Source organism: Canis lupus, chromosome 24, assembly GCF_048164855.1.
Source record: "Canis lupus baileyi chromosome 24, mCanLup2.hap1, whole genome shotgun sequence".
Lineage (NCBI taxonomy): Eukaryota > Metazoa > Chordata > Mammalia > Carnivora > Canidae > Canis > Canis lupus.
This window is the reverse complement of record NC_132861.1, coordinates 33,935,287-33,956,020: the sequence shown is the minus strand read 5'-3', so window position 1 is coordinate 33,956,020 and position 20,734 is coordinate 33,935,287. Positions and strand designations below refer to the sequence as shown.

Sequence of the window (20,734 nt, the reverse complement as noted above, 5' to 3'; positions counted from 1 at the left end):
TCCATAGTGGCATCTCGTTGTTTTAGTTTGTAGTTCCCTAATGACTTATGATGTTGACTATCTTTTCATATGCTCATTTGAGAACTATATAAGTGTACCTTTTTATGACGAGATGTCTGTAAACATCTTTGACTCCTTTTTTATTTTTATTTATTTTTTAAGATTTTATTTATTTATGAGAGACACAGAGAGAGGCAGAGACATAGGCCGAGGGAGAAGCAGACTCCCTTCGGAGAGCCCAATGCGGGACTCAATCCCAGGACCCCAGGATCATGCCCTGAACCAAAGGCAGATGCTCAACCACTGAGCCACCCAGGCATCACTCTTTGACTCCTTCTTTAATTGGGTTGTTTATTTCTCTTATTGTTGAGTTTTGAGTTCTTTTTATATTTGAGATAATAGTCCTTTATCAAATATGTCTTTTGCCAATAGTTTCAACCAGTTTGTGGCTTATCTTCTCATTCTCTTGAGAGTGTCTTTTGCAGAACAAAAGTTTTAATTTTAATGAAGTCCAGCTTATCAGTTATTTCTTTCATGGATTGTGCTTTTGGTGTTGTATGTAAAAAGTTATGACCAAACCTATGGTCATCTAGATTTCTTCCTACGTTATCCTCTGGGTGTCTTATAGTTTTGCATTTTATGCTGAGGTATAAAATCCATTTTGAGTTAATTTTGTGAAGAGTATGAGATCGGTGTTTAAATTCTTTTTTTTTTTTTCCTTGTGGTTGTCCAGTTCTGGTATCATCCAAGACAATACAATGGAGAAAAGATAGTCTTTCATATCTTGGTCAGAGATAAAAATATATTTTGATAAAGATATATTTGTGTATGTATGTTTCTGGGCATATTCTGTGAATTCTGTTCTGTACATCTGTTTATTATTATGTTAATACCATGCTGTCTTGATGACTGTAGCTTTATGGTAAGTCTTGAAGCTGGGTAGTATTAGACTTCCAACTGTGTTCTTCTCCTTCAATATTGTTTTAGCTATTCTGGGTCTTTTGCCTCTCCATATAATGTGCAGAATCGGTTTGTCAATGTACACAAAATAGCTTCCTGGAATTTTGATAGAAATTACATTGACTGTAGATGAATCAAGTTGAACTGACAACTTGATAATACTGAGTCTTTCTATGGAATATCAATTTATTTAGTTCTTCTGTTTCATTTGTCAGAGCTTTATGGTTTTCTTCACATAAATCTTGTTTGTAATTTATTTGATCTATGCCTAATATTTCATTTTGTGTATGGTATTGTTTTAAAATTCAAATTCCATTTGTTGGTTCCTGGTATATAGAAAAGCAATTGAGTTTTGTATATTAATCTTGTATTTTTTTAAAGATTCTTTTAGATTTTCTGTGGAGATGGTCATGTCTGCAGACATCATTTACAAAGACAGTTTTATTTTTTCTTCCCAATTTATATACCATTTGTGTCCTTTTCATATCTTACTATGTCATCTAGGATTTCCAGTATGATGTTGAAAGGGAGTGGTGAGAGGAGACGTCCTTGCCTTGTTCTTGATCTTAATGGGGAAGCTTCTAGTTTGCTACCATTAAATATGATGCTAACTTTGGTTCTTTGTAGATATTTCTTAACAAGTTGAGGAAATCCCCTCTATTCTTAGATTACTGAGAGTATTGTCATGAATGGTAAATTGGCTCTGGTACTAATTCCAATGTGAGTGTGTGTGTATAGGGTTTCTCCCTCTCCCCCACAACAAGGAGTGCTGTGCTTTGGATACCAGTTGGGTGTCCTACAATTCAACTCAGTTCTGACACTATCTACCTGGAGATAGTATGAGATTCTACAAGACTTCCTCTCAAACCTTCAGGCACCACTTTCAAGCTGTTACTTGTGTTTCTTACAGTCTTGCTACAAATCAGAGATTCCAGTGACCCCTTCCAAATAAGAATGCCAGTTGCAAGACTGGGTTGTTACCTTCTGACTGACTGGATATAAATCAGAGATTCTTATGACCTCTTCTTTAGATTTAATGTGTTATAGTGGCTCACAGAACCCAGTGAAACATGTTTCTTATTGCATTACCAATTTATTATAAGGTAATATAACTCAGCAACAGCTAGGTTGAAGAAATACATGAAGCAAGGTATGTGGGAAGGGGTACATTCACATGTTCACCAACCCAGAAGCTTTGCAAATTCTGTACTTTGGGGATTTTATGGATGATTCATCAGGTAGCCTTGATCTGTCATTAACTCCCTTTTTAGCTCTTCTCCCTTCTCAAGAGAATGGGGGTGTTTGGGCTGAAAACTCCAAGCTTCTAATCAAGACTTGGCCTTTCCAGTGACCAGTCCTTATCCAAGAGCCATCCAGGAGCCCACCCAGAGTTACCTCATTAGAACAAAAGGCACTTCTATCACCCAGGAAATTATGAGAGTTTCAGGAGTACTGTGTCAGAAATCAAGATCAAAGACCAGTAATATAATGAAAGATGCTCCTGTTACTCTTAACACCCAGGAAATTCCAAAGTTTTAGGAGCTCTGCCTCATGGACAGGACCAAGACCAGATATATATATATTTCTTACTATAAATCACAGTATCACAAATGGTTATTGGATTTCATCAAATGCTTTTTCTGCTTTTATTGATGTGATCATACCAGTGTGTTGTAATTTTTTCCCTGTTACTCATTTTTCATGTCATTTTATGGCCTTTTGTTCTTTGGGAGCTTAAATTTTTTCTGACCAAATCTGTGGTCCTTTTTGCAATTTGACCTGGCCATCAACTAACAAAGGTTTTCCTTTTTCCAGAATTATAAATATAGTGCCCTGTATTTTTCTTTTAGTACTTTTATGATTTTTATTTTATTAAATCCCTAACCCATCTAAAATATATGGTATTCATACATGGTTTTCCATATATGGTATGAGGGCACATCAGCCTTATATTTTCTCTACCTAGTAAGGTGATTATTTTGGCAACATTTATTAAATAATTTTTTTTCTACTCTGTGTTACTTAAATTGCCAATTTTATCATTTACCACTTTCTTATATATATAGTTGGACCTATTTCTGAATTTCAAAAATTCTGTTCAACTGATCTATCTATTCTAAATAATCAGCTTGGTTTCATTATTGTAGCTTTTTTTTTTTTTTTTTTTTAAATTTTTATTTATTTATGATAGTCACAGAGGGAGAAAGAGAGAGAGGCAGAGACATAGGCAGAGGGAGAAGCAGGCTCCATGCACCGGAAGCCCGATGTGGGATTCGATCCCAGGTCTCCAGGATCGCGCCCTGGGCCAAAGGCAGGCGCCAAACCGCTGCGCCACCCAGGGATCCCCCATTATTGTAGCTTTTTAAAAGAACGTATTGGGGGCAAGTATCCTTTGGCTAATTCTTCATTTTCAAAATATTTAAAATTTTTCATACATTTTTTCTTCTAAATGAATTTCATTATTATTTATGTATCAAAAATTTTAAAACTCCATTGGAGTTTTAATTGGAATTTAATTTAGTATACCTTTTATTTAAAGCATTGAGATCTTGGTTTAAAATAGATTAAAGATATATTAATATCTTTTCTTACAGGAACTTGATATGTTTCTGTTTACTTGGATCTTCTTTGTATACTTACTCTTTTGAGCAAAAGGTTGTTTGACTCAAGAATTCTAAACTCAGGGGGACCTGAGGGGCTCAGTCGGTTAAGCATCTGCCTTCACCTCGGGTCAAGATCCTGGGGTCCTGGGATGGAGCCCCACATTGGGCTTCCTGTTCAGTAGAGAGCCTGCTTCTCCCACTCCCTCAGCCCCCCTCCCCCACTCATGCTCTCGTGCGTGCCCGCGCTCTCTCTCTCTCACTCTCTATCTCAAATAAATAAATAAAATCTTTTTTAAAAAAAGAACTCTAAACTCAGTTGATCTTAAAGGCAACAGTAATTCACAGATGCAAAAGCCAAGAAAGAGTTCTACGAGTATGCTTAAATTAAATGAATTAATAGGGGATTGATTGTCTTAGTCTGTTTGAGCTGCTGTAACAAAATACCACACACTGGATAGTTTATAAACAGCGGAAATTTACTGCTCACAGTTCTGGAGGCTGGAAGTTTGAGATTAGAGTACCCCCATGGTCAGATGAGGGTCCTCTTGCTGGTCACAGATTTCTCACATAGTGAACTGGCTAGGGAGCTCTGTGAGATCTCATGTATAAGATATTAATCCTCTTCATGAGGGCTTCACTCTCATGACCTAATCACTTCCAAAGGCTCTCTCTGCCAATACCATCATCTTTGGGGGTTAGGATTTCAGTATATGAATTTGAGGAGTGAGGGGCAGATACAGGCATTCAAACAATAGTAGAGATTTATTCTAGGCTAAAGATCAACCTGAATAATGCAAAAATGAGGAGGTAAGGCTATAAAAAAGTTAGTAGTAAATCAGAAACCGATTAGACATAAGACTACACACAACTAATTAGTTTAAATACAGGTACAAAAGATCATGGAACAGTAATTTTTGTAAAAGCAGGTAAAAATTATTAAAATAATAATTAACTATAATATTATATAATGAAGCTGCCAGATTATAAGAAGAAAAACTGAGAAGTGGTGTGGATCTGAGGATGTAAAAGTGTTTTTCTTACATTCATTGATTAATGTCTAATTAAAGATACTGATGATTAAGATAAATTCAAGAGTTTTTTAAGTGGCAAAGCAATCATGAGTAGAATAAACTTTTTTTGTGTGTTTTTTAAAATATTTTTATTTATTTATTAATGAGAGAAAGGCAGAGACACAGGCAGAGGGAGAAGCAGGCTCCCTTTGGGGAGCCTGATGCAGGACTTGATCCCAGGACTCTAGGATCACACCCTGAGCCAAAGGCAGATGCTCAACCACTGAGCCCACTCAGGCACCTCTTTTTTGTGCTTTTTAATTAAAGTTTTAAATTCTTATAGTTCTCTATTTTATACTGATGTATATGATTTAAGAATTTTCAAAGCTCATCCCTTCTGAAGTCTTCTTTGGTAACCTCCTTGCTTGAACAGCCCTCTCTACTTTCCTCCATTTGATTACATCCTAGCCATAAAGTAAACTTACAAAAGCTCAACTGCAAACTAGCTGGCATGATCCCAGCTTTTGATGGTTTTACCACTTGAGGTAAATAACTTACATGTAAATATAATTTACATACAGTAAAATTCACTTTTTTTTTTTTTTTAGCACATATGTCTGTGAATTTCAACAAACTCATACATTTGTGCAACTACCACCACTGTAAAAGTGTGAAATACTTCTATCACCCACCAACTTTTTCCTGTGCCCTTTTCTGGCCAGCTCCCTTCCATGCCTTTAGACAATATTGGCCTTCTTACTCCTCTATAGTTTAGGCTTTTCCAGAATGCTATGTAGATGGAATCAGACAGTGTAAATGTCCTCCGTTGAGTCTGGCTTTTTCACTTGATATAATGCATTTGAGATTAATTCATATTGTGTCAGTGGTTGTTCCTTTTTATTGTTGAATAGAATTCCAGCATATGGATATGCCACACCTTGTTTACTCATTCTCTCGTTGAAGGACATTTGGGTTGTTTCCAATTTTTGACAAATACAAATAAAGCCTCACTATACAGAGAATTACCCTATGTTACCAGAAGGGGAAAAAGGAAAGCAGAATCCACAGAGCAAGAGATAAACAAAACAAAACAAACAAGAATATTTTACAGGAAAAGAAAGCATAAAATAACAAAAAATGAGATACAGATGTTTGTAACAAAAATAATGCTAAACTTTCCATTAAATAACAGAATTGAAAGGGGGAAAATGGCTCTAAGCTTAGGCAACTGATTTTACTCTTTCCAAAATTTCTTGAAAGGTCTGAAGAACTATCAAGAGGAAACCTGGAATCAGCCCTATTTGTTAAGGGAGCTATGCCATCCATATCCCCTATAGTTGGCACATTTTCACGTATCACATATTCATGGACATGTCACTCCACAGTTACACCCCAACCCAACTCCCTCCCCAGAGGAACTTTTTTACGGTATCACAGCATAGTGTGTAAAAGGAGGGAAAAAAACCCAGACTGGTCTACAGTAGTGTACAGACAGGACTTGACTAAAGGACACTATCAGGAAAATTCTTAGTTCCCTTTTGAGGAGATTCAATGAGGGGAAGAAGCTGTTGTAATTTAGATAAGTAGAGACAAATCTACATAGGGCCTCTTTTGTCACTGTTGAGCAATCCTCTTCAAGAAGACAGTTGCCAAGAAACCCATGGGCACATGGGGCCATGCCTGATATGAGCCATCTCTTTACATAGAACCCCAGGGGGGACCCAGGCACATCAAGTGACACAGGAAACTCTAAACTGTGAGTAAAGTTTACCACTTTACCTTCCAGTGGTAAAACCATCAAAGGCTGAGATAATGCCAACTAGTTTGTAGTTGAGCTTTTGTAAGTTTACTTTATGGCTAGGATGTAATCAAGTGGAGGAAAGCAGAGTGGGTTGTTCAAGCAAGGGGGTTACCAAAGAAGACTCAGGAAGGAATGAACTTTGAGAATTCATAAATCATATGCATCAGTCCAAAATAGAGAACTATGGGAAGATTTTTGAGTATGTTGTCAGAAAAGTGTTAGAGTGGCATGATTATTCAGAATAGTGTTATAATGACAGTGATAGCTAGTACTTGCCAATGTTAAGTGTTGTAGGAATACTGCTTAATCTTCACAACAGCCCTGTGATGTAGTTCTTATTATTTATCCTGTTTCATACCTGAAGAGAGACTGAGAATAGGGCAGTCGGCAAAGACCCAAGGGTAGTAACCTGAGTTCTAGATGATAACCAAAGATGAACACAGCAGGAGTAGAAATGGGGAGCAGTAGGTCTAAGATGACTCTGCAAGTGTCAAACCTGCATGACTCAAAGAATAATCTCCAGCCATCTAACTGAAATAGACTGATCTTTGATTTTTCTCCTTACCTATACTATGCCCTGATATCATAAAAAATGTCCAATGAAGCAGAGCAGTGGGCGGGGGTGGGGTGGGAATGTGAGTGGGGAGTGAAGTATGTGTGATTATGTCATATGTCTAGCTTATCATAAAATGTGTTGCTTCTGATGGTACATGGTTTTGTCCTTTCTTTGTGGTCCACAGCACAGAAACAGAAGTTAGAATTGTAACACTTTACATTGGAGCAAATGTAGTTACTGTAGGCTTACTGCTGAATTCATTATATTGAAATAAAATATAACATGCTAGTGTGGAAGATCAGGAAATATATTTTCCACTAGCTTTAGAGTGATTTCTATTTTTAAATGCCAAAAAGCAAAGAAGCCTAGATTTCTGGTTGGAAAAATGTTATTTTGCTATTAATATTTAGATTGTGTTGTAGGTAGGTTAGGTTGTTCATATTTTATGAACAATATATTTTTTATGAACATGCATGCCTAAAATATTCTAATGTTTTGGGGATAAATTGAAAGGTGTGTTGAATTGGCATACTCTAATTTTGATTATGTTCAAATGTATGTGAAAAGAGTGGAACTTAGGTGAATTTTTAAAAATGTAAAATGATCGTAATGAAATACAACCCCAAATTTAGAATTTTCTTTTGTTCTAAAATTAAATCAGAGAAATAATATATTCACCTTTCTTCAGACTGCAGGAAGAAATGAGATGGAAAGAATTTTGCATATCTTTGCATTGAATTGACTCCAACTAATTGTATCTTTTAAAAAAAATTATTTATTTTAGAGAGTGAGAAAAAGAGAGTGAGGAGTAGAGCGAGACACAGAGAGAGAGAATCTCAAGCAGACTCTGTACTCAGCACGGAGCTGATGCAGGGCTTGATCTCATGACCCTGAGTTCATGACTTGAGCTGAAACCAAGAGTTGGATGCTTAACCAACTGTGCCACCCAGGTGCCCCTACAGCTGATTGTGTCTTGAAAATAAAATTTCAAAAAAAAAAAAAAAAGAAAGAAAGAAAAGAAAATTTCATTTGGTTGCGTTTATAGGTGTGTGTGTGTGTGTGTGTGTGTGTACATGCATGTGCGTATACATATATGTGTATATATATGAAGAAGAAGGTAAGTAAATCAGAAAGTTAGCTCCTCATATTTATAGACCTGATGCTTGCTTACTTGTTTGAATTATAAAGACCACTTACATGGCCCTTGAAAAAAGTTATTCCAGTTTGCATGTCCCACACTTCCTCTAACTAGCTCTATGATCTTAAGCCATTTCATTCTGGTTCTTACTTTTCTTAAAAGTGAAAAGAGCAGTTGGATATAGAATTTACATTAAAGTCTTCTGGTTTTAAAGGTTTCCAAAACTTTTTTGAAAAAGGTTTTGTGCGACTCTGAGGGACTCCTCTATATTGTCTTATGGTACTAGAAAGCATTTGTGTTGATGATGACTGAAAATGAAGAGCTCCACCACTTACTTAGTGGCAACAAAGTTAGTTAACATTTCCCCTACCATTTACTACTTACCAGGCACAGATTTCAGTGCTTTATAATCCCTTACCCCTCACACAAATCCTATGTGTGAAATGCTGTAATTGTACCCATTGACAGGTAAAGAAATTTTGGCAACACGACGTTAAATTACCTCCAAGAGTTACTAAATACAAAGCCAGGGTTTGGACATAGGTAGTCTGAGTCCAGAACTGGTATGATTAATAATAACACACAGATCTCTTAGTCTCTCAGAGATTACTTGTTTTAATCTGTAAAATGAGGCTTATGTTAGCTCTCTCTCCTCTGCTGGCTTGTATGAGGCTCAAATTCAGTAATGTTGAAGGTCCTAAAGTGTTGGCCTGAACCAGCACTCAGTGTGACCTAGGGAACATCTTCAAATGCAAATTCTCAAGCTGCCTTCCTGACCTGCTGAATCAGAAACTCCAGATATAAGCCCAAGAATCTGTGTTTTAACAAGCCCTCCAGGTGATTTTGCTGTATGCTAACATTTGTGAACCATTGGAATAATGTGTATGAAGGTATATGTTAACCTGTAATAAGTTATGTAAAAGAGGTATTTTTTGTCATTATGAATATCCCCCATGTATATGTGCATGTGTAGATCTGTCTAGCTTTCATCATTTGAATTAAATATTGAATACATAAAAGAATATTTATAGCACTTGTGAAGAATATAAAGAGAAATAGTAATAAGCCCTCCTGTGTATCACCATCCAATGAATTGCAAAAAATGGTTCTCTGGATATTAGTCACATATCCATGCTTCCCCCTAATACTCTAACACTCCAGCCCAAGCTTGGGTATAAAAATATTCTGAAATTAGTGTGTTTTATTTCCAGTGTTTTTCTATGGTTTTACCATTTATGCATGCATATTTTAAAAACCTAATTCATTTAGTTTTGTAAGCTTTTGGAATTTCTCTAAAAGCATCATCTGGTATATATTTCTCCAATGATTTTTTTTTTTTATTTGCTGAACATTTTGTTAGTGGTATGTGTGCAAATTTGCATGCATTCATTTTCCCTGCTATACTCTATATTTGAATATATCATAATTTATTTCCCCATTTTCCTTTCAGTGGACATTGAGTGAGATTCCCGTTTTTGCTGCTACAAATGCTGCTACTGTGAACATTCTTGTACCTGTTTCTCAGTACATGTGTGCAAGAGATTCCCTGGGGCACTGGTTTTCAGGCTGTCTCCTTGAGAATCTGTAGGAAGAAATGCACTTTACATCATAGCTCAGTTTTAGCTTGCTGGTTATAGTATAGAACAATACAATAGATTTCTATGTATTGACAAAAATTGGGTCCTGAAGCCACCTAAACTCATTTGCTGGTTCTGATAACTCTTCTGTAAATGCCTTAATGTTTTCTTTGTAGATGATCATGTTATTTTCAATGTCATCCTTTCCAATTAGTAAACTTTTAATTTCTTTTTCTTGCCTTATTACACTAGCTTGAACCACCATTAAAATATGGAATAGAAGTGATGAGAGCAGATGCCCTCACCTTGTTCTCAGTTTTAGGGAAGCACTTAATATTTGACAGTTCGGTATGATGTTAGCTGTAGGTGTATCATGTATACTCTTTATCAGGCTGAAGATATATCTTATTTGCTGACTTTTTTTTTTTTTATCATTCATGGATATCCGATTTTATCAAATGCCTTCTCTGCATCTATAGAGATGGTCATATTTTAAAAAAGTTTTTTTTTCATCTTAATGTGATAGATTACATTGACTTTTGAATGGTCCTCAGACTGGTAAGAGATATGTTGTTCAGTTTTAAATGTTTGGGGATTTTTTAAATGTCTGTTATTGATATTTAGTTTAATTCCATTGTAGTCAAAGAATATATTTTGTATGATTTGAATTTAGTTAACTGGGACATGCTCTCTTGCCTGATCTTTGTCATACCTAGTTCTTTTTCTATTGATTCATTTTTCTCCTGACTTTACGTGATATTTTCATCCTTCCTTGCATGCCTGGTAATCTTGAACTGGATGTCAGACATTATAAATTTTATTTTGTTGGGAGTTTGAATCTTGTTCTGGGATGCAGTTAAATTATGAGGAAACTTTTATTCTTTCTAAGTTTGCATTTGATCTTAGTTAGGCAGGACCAGTATAGCCTTTACCTTAGGGCCAGTTTGGTTGCATTGCCAGGGCTCTGCTCTTCTGGTACTCAGAGCAGTGGCCACATACCACAGGGTTTCTCCATTCTGGTTGTGGAAAACATGAACTGTTCCCAGCCCTATGTGAGGCATGGGAATTGCTACTCTGTTCTTTTCCAGTGGTTCTTTTTTCAATACCCTTAGCCTTGGGTATTGTCTTTGCATGGACTGACCACTACTAGCTATAGACTTGGTGTGGGGGGAACTCCTGACCACCATTAGCTATAATTTGGCATGGTGAGGGGAAACTCCTCTCTGATTCTTTGTCCTATATATCTTAGGCACTTTGACCTCCCTGAATTCTCAACTTTTTCCTTATCTTACTTTTGCCTGGAGGCTCTTTTCAAACAGTAACCAGAGGCAGTTGTAGACTTACCTCAACTATTTCAGTTCTCTCGGGCATCCCTGTCTTGCACTGTATTGTTAGGTGCCTGAAAACCATTAGTCATATTTTACCTGTCTTTTAGATATTTAAGACAAGGTAATTCATATGATTCCTTATGTGTTCTCTGGTCCACTGTGGCTACAGTGGAAATGAAATACATACATACATATATATGTATTTGTTTAGAACAAAAAGTATTTCAGATTCATAATGATGTTTCTAATTCACATAGATTATTCCAGATTATTTTATCCTCTTTTTGATTCGTACTTCTCTTCTATGCTGAAATATCTTGGTTCCAAAGACTTTACTAAAAATTACTCACTTTTATATTTCTTTTCATTTTATTATTTTTATTCTCTTATTTATTTATTCTTTTTTAGAGAAAGAAAGAGCATGTGCATGAGCAGGGGAGAGAGAGAAAAAAATCTCAAGCAGACTCCACACTGAGCATAGGGTTCAATCTCACAACCCTCAGATCGGGACCTGAGCCAAAATCAAAAGTCAGATACTTAACCAACTGAGCCACCCAAGAACATTGCTCTTTTCTTTTCTTTTCTTTTCTTTCTTTTCTTTCTTTTTTCTTTTCTTTTCTTTTCTTTTCTTTTCTTTTCTTTTCTTCTTTACTTTTCTTTCTTTCTTTCTTCTTTCTTTCTTTCTTTCTTTCTTTCTTTCTTTCTTTCTTTTTCCTTCCTTCCTTCCTTCCTTCCTTCCTTCCTTCCTTCTTTCCTTCTTTCCTTCCTTCCTTCCTTCCTTTTTGAGACTTACTTATTTGAGAGAGTGAGCAAGAGAGCATGCATGGGGGGAGGGGTAGAGGCAGTAGGACAAGGAGAAGGAGAAAAACAAACTCTTTGTTGAGAGTGCAGCCCCACCCCACATGGGCTGAAATCAAGAGTCAGAGGCTTACCCAACTGAGCCACCCAGATGCCCCTCATTTTATGCTTATAACAACCCTAAGAGGCAGGTAAAATACCAGTTCACAAATGTCATTTTATTGATGAGGACATTGAAGGCTGAAGATTAAATGACTTGTGTGGCTTTCCAGGAAGGTAGTTCTCTGGCCAGGCTGGGAAGGATCTTCAGTTGGCCTGACAGTTGGTTTCACCTTCATCTATCATTTTTCAGCTACACACATGTGCCAATGCATGGCTTCCATTTTCTCATTTATGAAATAAGGAGATTTGACCAGATGGTTTTCCAGATTTCTTCAGCTTCTGGCCTTCTCCCCAGCTATTTGCTCTTCTCATCTCCCTTTCCCTCCTGGGCACATAGACACACACTCTGTCTTCTCACAGTGCTCGCAGCAAGATGTGGCTGTGGTGCATCTGCCTGGAAGTGGTCCATGGTAGAAAGGCGACTGGTTGATATGCCTTGCTTAGATGTAAGCCCAGGTCCCAACCATCTATTCTTGTTTTCTCATTTTTAGCTTCATGTTTTCAAATTAATGGGTTTTGCAGCCTGGTTGGGCATCATTCCTTTTCTCAATGAAGTGTGTGTGTGTGTGTGTGTGTTTAAAGATTTTATTTATTTATTTATTCATGAGAGACACACAGAGAGAGAGGCAGAGACACAGGCAGAGGGAGAAGCAAGCTCCATGCCGGGAGCCTGATGTGGAACTTGATCCCGGGTCTCCAGGATCAGGCCCTGGGCTGAAGGCGGCGCTAAACCGCTGAGCCACCTGTGCTGCCCAATTAACTGTGTTTTGTCTCAAATTCATGTATGTTTGGAAAAAATAGTCACTGACATTTTTGCCTATCATTTCAGGGTGCTTGTTCTAGATTCCACAATAATCTGTGGCTTTTATCTTCAGCTTCTCTTTTATTCAGTTGTGATTTCTGTGCATAAGTTAGATGCAGTAAACTTGACTCAATCCTAGATCTGATCGTTTTTTATCTCAGATCTGTTTAATTTTGTATTTAATAGGAATGCTTACCAAGAAGGACCTGATTCATACCTTATTTGGCTGGGGGAAGGTGTTCTGGGCTTCCTAGTAAGTCAGGTTTTTTTACTTCCTCATTAAAACCCTGCCTTATTTGCCCTCAGATTTTTTTCTCTTTTACTTTTTCTTAACAAGAAAGAGATCAGTGGAAAAGAATAAAAGCTAATAGAACTGTAAGTATAAGTAACATTAGAATGTGTTTTAATTTTGTATTCATGTTTAGAGTACTATAGTAAGTATGTAATTGAGGCATTTTTGGTATTCTGAATAAAACCCTGGTTCCTCAGCTGAATCACTGTAGCAGTGCTAGAAGGGGCAGCAAGAAAATGGTTAAAATATTAAAATATTCCCTCACTCTCATGCTGCTTCTTGGGGGAACTCTTCTCAACTCCTGACAGTAAGGTGGTTTTGCTGTCCTCAGGACACCTGTGCTGCATTGTCCAGCAGCCTTTACCTTTGAAGATTATTATTATTATTTTTTTATTAGAGACAGACTGAGAGAGAGAAACAGGCAGAGGGAGAAGCAGGCTCCATGCAGGGAGCTCAACGCGGGTCTCGATCCTGGGTCTCCAGGATCACGCCCTGGGCGGAAGGCGGCGCTAAACTGCTGAGCCACCACCGGGTCTGCCCCAGCCTTTACCTTTGAAGGACTGTTGGAGCTAGCTTGTTCTGCTTCTCCATAGGCCTCTCTGATTCCCAGTCTTCATCAAATGATTTCCACTGGTTTATTGATGAGGGGGATGGCATCCATCTTTGAGGACATGGGTGCCACCATCCTCAAAGTTGGAGCCGGACAGGGCAAGAAAGGGGAAGGGGAGAAAGGGAAAGTGACTGCCATTGTTTTGAGTGTCCACCATGTATTACTCATGGTCATAGGGATTCTCCTCTTTGGGAAGAAAATGTATGCAGAAACTTTATGTATGCAGAAACTTTGAGGAATGTACTGTTGCCTCTATTTTTTAGGTGGGGAAGCTGTGGGAGAAAGCTCCACATGTTTGTAGAATATAGGCTTTTCTCCCATAATTGTGGATTGTCTTGTTTGGGCTTTTCTCCTTTAAACATTCCATGTAAATTTAATTTCGTATGAGTTTAAATGAGATGGTGTATAATAATCACTTGGTAACAGCCAGTCAGCAAACCATAGTTGAATTTATATCTCCAAAATACCTTTCCAGTTAAGGGTATTTATCTATTCCATCTATAAATATATATAAACTTAAAGCAGAGATTTCTTAGAGAATCACCAGTGAATTGGCCAATAAATCCTCTATTCTCCTCAGTAGTTTAGAAAATGAAATTAAGAATCCCCTAAGAGCCTGCTCTTGTGGAGTACTATGGGTGATATGTATAAGCTACTCTTCTCATACTTAGATAATAATACACTTATACTTGGTGACTTCAGTGTAGCACTTTCTACACTCGATAGGTCTTCTAAGCACAACATCTCCAAAGAAACAAGAGCTTTAAATGATACACTGGACCAGATGGATTTCACAGATATCTATAGAACTTTACATCTCTTCATTTTATGGCCCCTGGCCTGGATAGCTCTGAGTAGAGAGGTGCCATCATAGTCATCTCATCCTAAAAATATTAGTTTGGAACCTACATAGAATGAACAGTGTAAAACCATGGATTTTTACTTCTTGGAAACAGATGTAGTATTGAATCTGATTCTCTGATCCTTATGTAGATTGGAATTAAAGAGCAAAAGAAAAAAGTCACTTGGCCTTTGGGGACATGACTGTGTTAAGTCCAGGGAAAGAATCAAAAATGGAATGTGCCTTTTTTGTTTTTTGTAGTTCTAATGGCTGAAAGTAGGTGGATAAGGATAACAATGAAAAAGATGAAGTTTGGTTCTCTTTTTTATATTCTGAATAGTAGATAACTCAAATTGGGAACTTGTTCTGTGTTTGCTGGATCTTTCTTTTGTAGATTCTACCAAAGGACTAATAGGAAATGACACGTTTTATTTATTCTTTAGGGTGTTGTAATTTAAGGATTCATGAAAGAACCTAATTTATCAGAAAGATCAAATACTAGTAACACGTAGACTTTTCATTGTTGAAATGGATCCTCATTTGGGGGCGGGGCCTGTTAGTATATTCTGTTGTTTTCTTGTTGCATAATCTTTAGACCTCAACTTTCTTTTTTCCTCTCTCATGTAAGCCTGGTTTAAAAGAAAAAGCCAAATCAAAGATTTGGTAAAATGCAAACTATTTTACATTTGTAGACATACTGTCTTGTCTACTTGGCTCTGCAAAATTACACTTCCATGATATAAACAGTAAGCTGCTTAGGGAAAAGTTCCAGCAATTCGTCTTTCCCAACCTTGCACATAGCAGCCAGCAAGGCAATTTATATTCAGCAACTCCCTGTTCTTGTTTAATTTCCTCAGACAAAACAAGAGATTGTGGTGGGCCTGCTTGTTCAAAACAGCACTTGTTTCTCCTGCTTCTTATCATCACCTCATGAATCAGAGACGTTGGAGTTGCTGGGACCCTTAGACTCATCTGATCTGATGCCTAGTTTACTGATGGGAAGCTGAGGCTGATACTGAGGACTCATTCAAGGTCATGCATGTAGAAGTGGTATAGTTGAATCTTCAATAGTGTTTTGTTTAACCCTCAGGATTTTCCCTTATTTCCCCTTTATCTGTCTTTCTCTCTAATGATTACTCACATTCCAGGGAGAAAGCACCATCCACTGAGTGCTGGTTGTGTGCCTGTTCTTCAAACAGCACCAGACAAGCAGACAGTATGATTACCAGTTGCTGATTCATAGAATAAAGCTTGTGTTTGGAAGTTGGATTCCCATTTTCTGAGAGAATTCTAAAGCAGACATCATACTGAGAATCCATGAGGCTCTTCTCTTTGTTTCCAGGCTGTTCCAGGGAAGTCCTTCACCATTCTGGAACAGCCTTGTAAAACGTGATGAAGGCATCATCACCAGTGCCGATAACAACTTTGCCGCTTGTAAAGCTGGATTACTTGGGGGCAAGGTGTTTACTCCTTCTGAATCTGTTTCCTTATTAAATAATAACATGGTGTGTGGCATGTACTTCTTATAGTTACTGTATAACATATGGAAGTGATACCATAAAATACAATGGAAATGAGATGTAATAAAGAGTAGGAGAAGGAGGGCATGGTTCAATAGTCCATTGTTGGAATGAAGAGATGACAGACAGCTGCGATTGGGAATCTTGTTCATACTTCTGCCCAAAGATGTGAAGCTAATGAATATCCTCTAACCTGCAACTTTACTCCAGTGAAAGGCATTTTTGAAGGGATGTGCTTCCCCTGGGAATCTCTTTGAAAGCCTGAATTGGAAAGGCAGATTCTCTCGTGTAATAAACAAAAATTGGTAGGAGAGGTGATTTTGATATCATGAGTGGTGGGGAACCACAGCTGCTGCTTCTCAGGAAAACAGAAGTATCTTAAAGTTCGGGGAAGAAGTGGTGAATACCTGAATCAATTGGTAAATTCTATAAAAGTCACTCTGTGCCTCAAACACCTTCTTTGGATCTAATCCAGTACCTTGAAATTTGAAAGACACAAAAATAATGTGCAGCCAGATCAACATTTGTGCCACCTCCTGATTGGTGGCAGATGATAACCAGGATTATCTGAGATTAACAACCCAAACCGTGTTGGAAGGATAAGATGTCAGATGTTGGAGAAACGAATTCATGCGGGGTAATAGGAAGTCCACAGTTACTTGTTGAACAGAATTATGAATGTGAGCTTTGGATTGTTACATAGCAGAAGATGAGCTGTTCCTAGCAGGGATAAACTGTGGGCTGAGCATAGAATTTAGGGGACACTCGAAGAGTCTTGACTGGAGCAGAGGGTGGAATTTTCCAGGTGATGGAGGCTAAGGTAGATAATTAAGGCCAGGATAATTTGGGGGGGGGGATTTAGGAATCTAGGAATTAAGGAAACATACTGGTTTATGGTGTATGTGTGTGTTTACGACACTCCTTGATAGGTGTTTGAGCTAGGTGCTGCCTTTGAGAGTTCCTGCCTACTTCCCTGATGACGAAGAATGAAGGAGAGATGGAGCTTGGTCATTACACTAAACATTGTGACACAGCAACTTTGTTACTTCCTGTTTCCATCTGTGAGCAGGGCTGCTGGAAGGAACAGGTTCAGTGGGAGTGAATGGGGAGGAGTCAAGGATATGAGATCTATGCTTTCTATGGAAAACTAGACATACACTTAGTGGGTAAAGCCATGGTGTCACATGACTCTCAGATGAAGAAGAACTGCTATTCAGTGGAATAGCAGCAGTGGTCCACTGTCCCATGAAGAGGTATAGGAGTCAATCACGAACTAACTGCTACATCTAAATCCAGTAGAGTTTCCCTGAACACACTTCATTAGCCCAACCTTGTTCTGCATTCATAGTGTAGGCCAAAAGCTCAAGAGTAAATTAATTTCAGCATGATTTGTCCAGGCTTCTATGCCAAGACTACAAAAGAACACTCTGGGTGAGTCCCTTCAAAAAGAGAGGCTGCTTGAGAAAGATGTGGCTGGAGGCATGTTTCTCCCATTCATGGATAGACAGCGAGGTAAGGAAAAGCCACCAGTCAAGCTACATACATAGGGTGCATTGCAGGTTCGAGAAAGAGCAGTGAGTACCCATGGTTTGCAATGCAGGGGGACCTTTCTTCCCCTGTTAAGGATCCTTGTGGAATTTGGGAGGCAGATTGAATGAGCATCCTCATATGCTCATTAGAGCTGCAGAAATGGGGAACATCTTGCTTCCTTGAATTGGCAGGCAAATGGCTAGAACTGCATCTCTGAAGTGGTTCTTTTTGCCTGGAAGGATGCAGATTACATATCAAGAGACTGAGGGCAAGAAATAAGCCTACTTTAAAAAAAAATAGCTTTCTTGAACTCGAATTCATATCCTATAAAATCTTCCTCCCCCTTTCAAGTATATAGTTCAGTGAATATTCATAAATTCACAGAGCTGTGTAACCATCCCCACAATCCAGCTTGAGGGTTTCAACTTCCTGGAAACATCCCTGGTCCCTATTGTGTTCTGTTGCTCTTCCCTCCTCTCCCCTGCCCAGGCAACTAGTAATCGGTGCTACTGTCTCCCGTAGACTTGCCTATTCTGGACATTGCAAAGAAATGGAAGCCCAAAAATAGGGATTTCACATATGACTGTCATTTAGTGTAATGTCTTTGAAGTTCCCCTGTGTTATAGCATATGTCCATATTTTGTTCCTTTTTTCTGATGAGTAGTGTTCCATCATATGGATATATCCTGGTACTATAGCTATTCGTTCATAGATTGATGAATTGTTTCCACTTTTTGGCTCTGGTGAATTATGCTACTATATTGGTTATCTATGACTGTTGCGACGAATTACTGCAAACTCAGTGGCTTAAAAAAAACAAACAAATTTAAAGCTTCACAGTTCTGAAGACCAGAAGTCTAAGGTGAAGGTGTTGACAGTCCGTGCTCCTTCCAGAGGCTCCAGGGAGATTCCATTCCTCACCATCTCCTCTGGTGGTGGTGCCAGTCCCTGACGCGGTCTTTTCCTCTGTCTACATGTATGCCTTCTCCTATGTGCCTCTACCCAAACTCCCTCTGCCCCTCTCTTGCCCAGGATACACGTGATTGCCTCTAGGGTCCACTCAGATAATCCAGAAAAAAGTTCTTCCTTTTAAGATACTTAACTTACTCAGATGTTTTGCCATGCACAGTTGTGTTCCCAGGTTCCAGAAATTTGATGTGGCCATCTTTTGTGGGGGGGCTGTGTTTCTGCCTACCACAGCAATTGCGAATATTCACGTAAAGTTGCCACTTAGATGTGTTTTCGTCTCTCTTCATAGATAACTGGGAATGTCATTGCTGGCCCTTAATGGAAATTCGTGTTTAGCTTTATAAGAAACTGTCCAACTGTTTCTGAAGAGGCTGTGTCTTTTTATATTCTTGCCCACAATGTCTGAGGGTTCCAGTCTCTGTACATTCTGGCCGATTGTCTGCCTTTTCCAACCTGTAGCCATTCTAGTGGGTGTGAAGTGATATCTCGTTTTAATTTGCATTTCCCTGATGACTAATGATTATGAGTATCTTTCACGTGTCTTAAACCAGCATATGATTCTTGGTAAAATGTCTCTTCAGAGCTCTTACCCACCTTAAAATTGGATTGTCATCTTTTTGAATGATAAGACTTTGCCTATTTTTCATAATCTGGCCCAGTCACTGCCAGTCCTAAGGGTGTGGTGATGGAGGTCACCTTGGTGAGGAGGTTCTGGGCCATCCAGTTACTCAGGATGCCTAGAACTGGGACAAGGCAGCCATGTCTGCCATGAACCTGTGTCAGCCTAGTCCTACCAAGTAGATGGGACTCACAATTAACTCCCAATTATTGTGCCAGGCAAGCCAGGGGATGGCTCATTCTGTGTCTTAGAGATCATAAGCTCAGTGGTGTTGTAGATTGGCTATTGTCTGATAAACAAGGGGACTGACCTAAAAGAACCTCACAGCATATTCTCATTGTAGCCTGTTTTTTTTCTTTCATAATTCTTGCTACAATTTAAATGAAGTAGTTGTTTCTGCAATATTATACATTTAATATCCTCCTTCCTCTACTAGACTATTAAAAAATCTCTGGGACAGGGACCATGTCTGTGAGTTTTGTCACCATCACTGGTCTCTAACATAATATGCAATAGGCAACCAACCAGTTTTTGTTGGGTGGAAGAATGACAGTAACATACCAATAACGGGGGTTTAGGAGGATATCTCCGCTTTGCAGTGGGTGATTCACACAAAAGCATGAAAATAGAGGGCTATTTGTTAAATCAGTAATTCATTAACCACTGGATGTGTTGTTTAGTGACTTGTATTTTAACTGCCACTGATGTCATTTCCCCCATGTTTCTCATTTGCAGCGATCTACAACTACAATGCCTCTCAAGATGTGGAGCTCTCCTTGCAGATTGGAGATACGGTTCACATCCTGGAGATGTATGAGGGTAAGTCTGGATGGCCTTCTGCCAGACAGGGAAAGGGAAAAAATGACAGAGGTTACTTATTAATAAGGCACTTTGAGCAAACATCAACATGCTTTACTTCCTGAAGTGGTGCTAGTGAAAACCCAGGAAGTGCTTTAGGTTATACAATTTTGTACTGGGGGTGATTTCAAAACAGCCAGTTGAATACGTGTGTGCATATATGCCCAGACACCAGAATTTAAAGTCTGTGAGTAGTTGAATGCTAGGTGCTTGACACAGAAGGATCCGACACAGTGCTGGCTTGGGAGGAGCAATGTGGAACACCAGATTGGCTGTCGTGCAAGGGAAACACTGCTGATTAACTAGTTTTCTACTCAGCACTAAATGTTGCCAGATTGGGGGAGAAATGAGGGAGAGACCTACTGGTGTTGCTGAGATTCTTTCACAGAATTAGGTCAGGGCCACAGCAGATCCAGAAAGCCCACTAGTATATTTCCTGCAACTAGGTTGGGCTAGGGAGGTGGTTCCAGTTAACCTGTTTGTGTGCTATAGGGTAGTAGTCAGGACTTCTGATTTGTCTGAGACACAGGTTATGTCTGCTCCCACCACATCCCACCCTACCCCAAGCTTTTAGCTCCAACTCAAGCTCTCTGGTTCCTAGCTGGACTGCTCCACATATCCACATTTCTAATTCAAATACCCAGAGTACAACAAACATGTATCCAGGCCACTGAAGTTGAAGATCAAAGTAGAGACCAATTTTTAGGGTCCATTTATTCTCTCTGAAGATTGAGGCAGGAATGAGGTGGGAGGTAGGCCG

General features: G+C 38.6%; 1 protein-coding gene across 4 annotated transcripts in view; it reads left to right on the top strand.

Annotated features, from left to right (window-relative positions):
* The window catches only part of DOCK5 (dedicator of cytokinesis 5), a 209,217-nt gene that overhangs the window by 39,276 nt on the left and 149,207 nt on the right, over nt 1-20,734 (top strand). For all 4 annotated transcript variants that reach the window (XM_072796235.1, XM_072796234.1, XM_072796236.1 and 1 more), the window contains exon 2: nt 19,852-19,935. In XM_072796235.1, coding sequence (XP_072652336.1) covers nt 19,926-19,935 — 10 coding nt within the window. In that variant the 5' untranslated portion in view covers nt 19,852-19,925. The remainder of the gene's footprint in view (nt 1-19,851; nt 19,936-20,734) is intronic.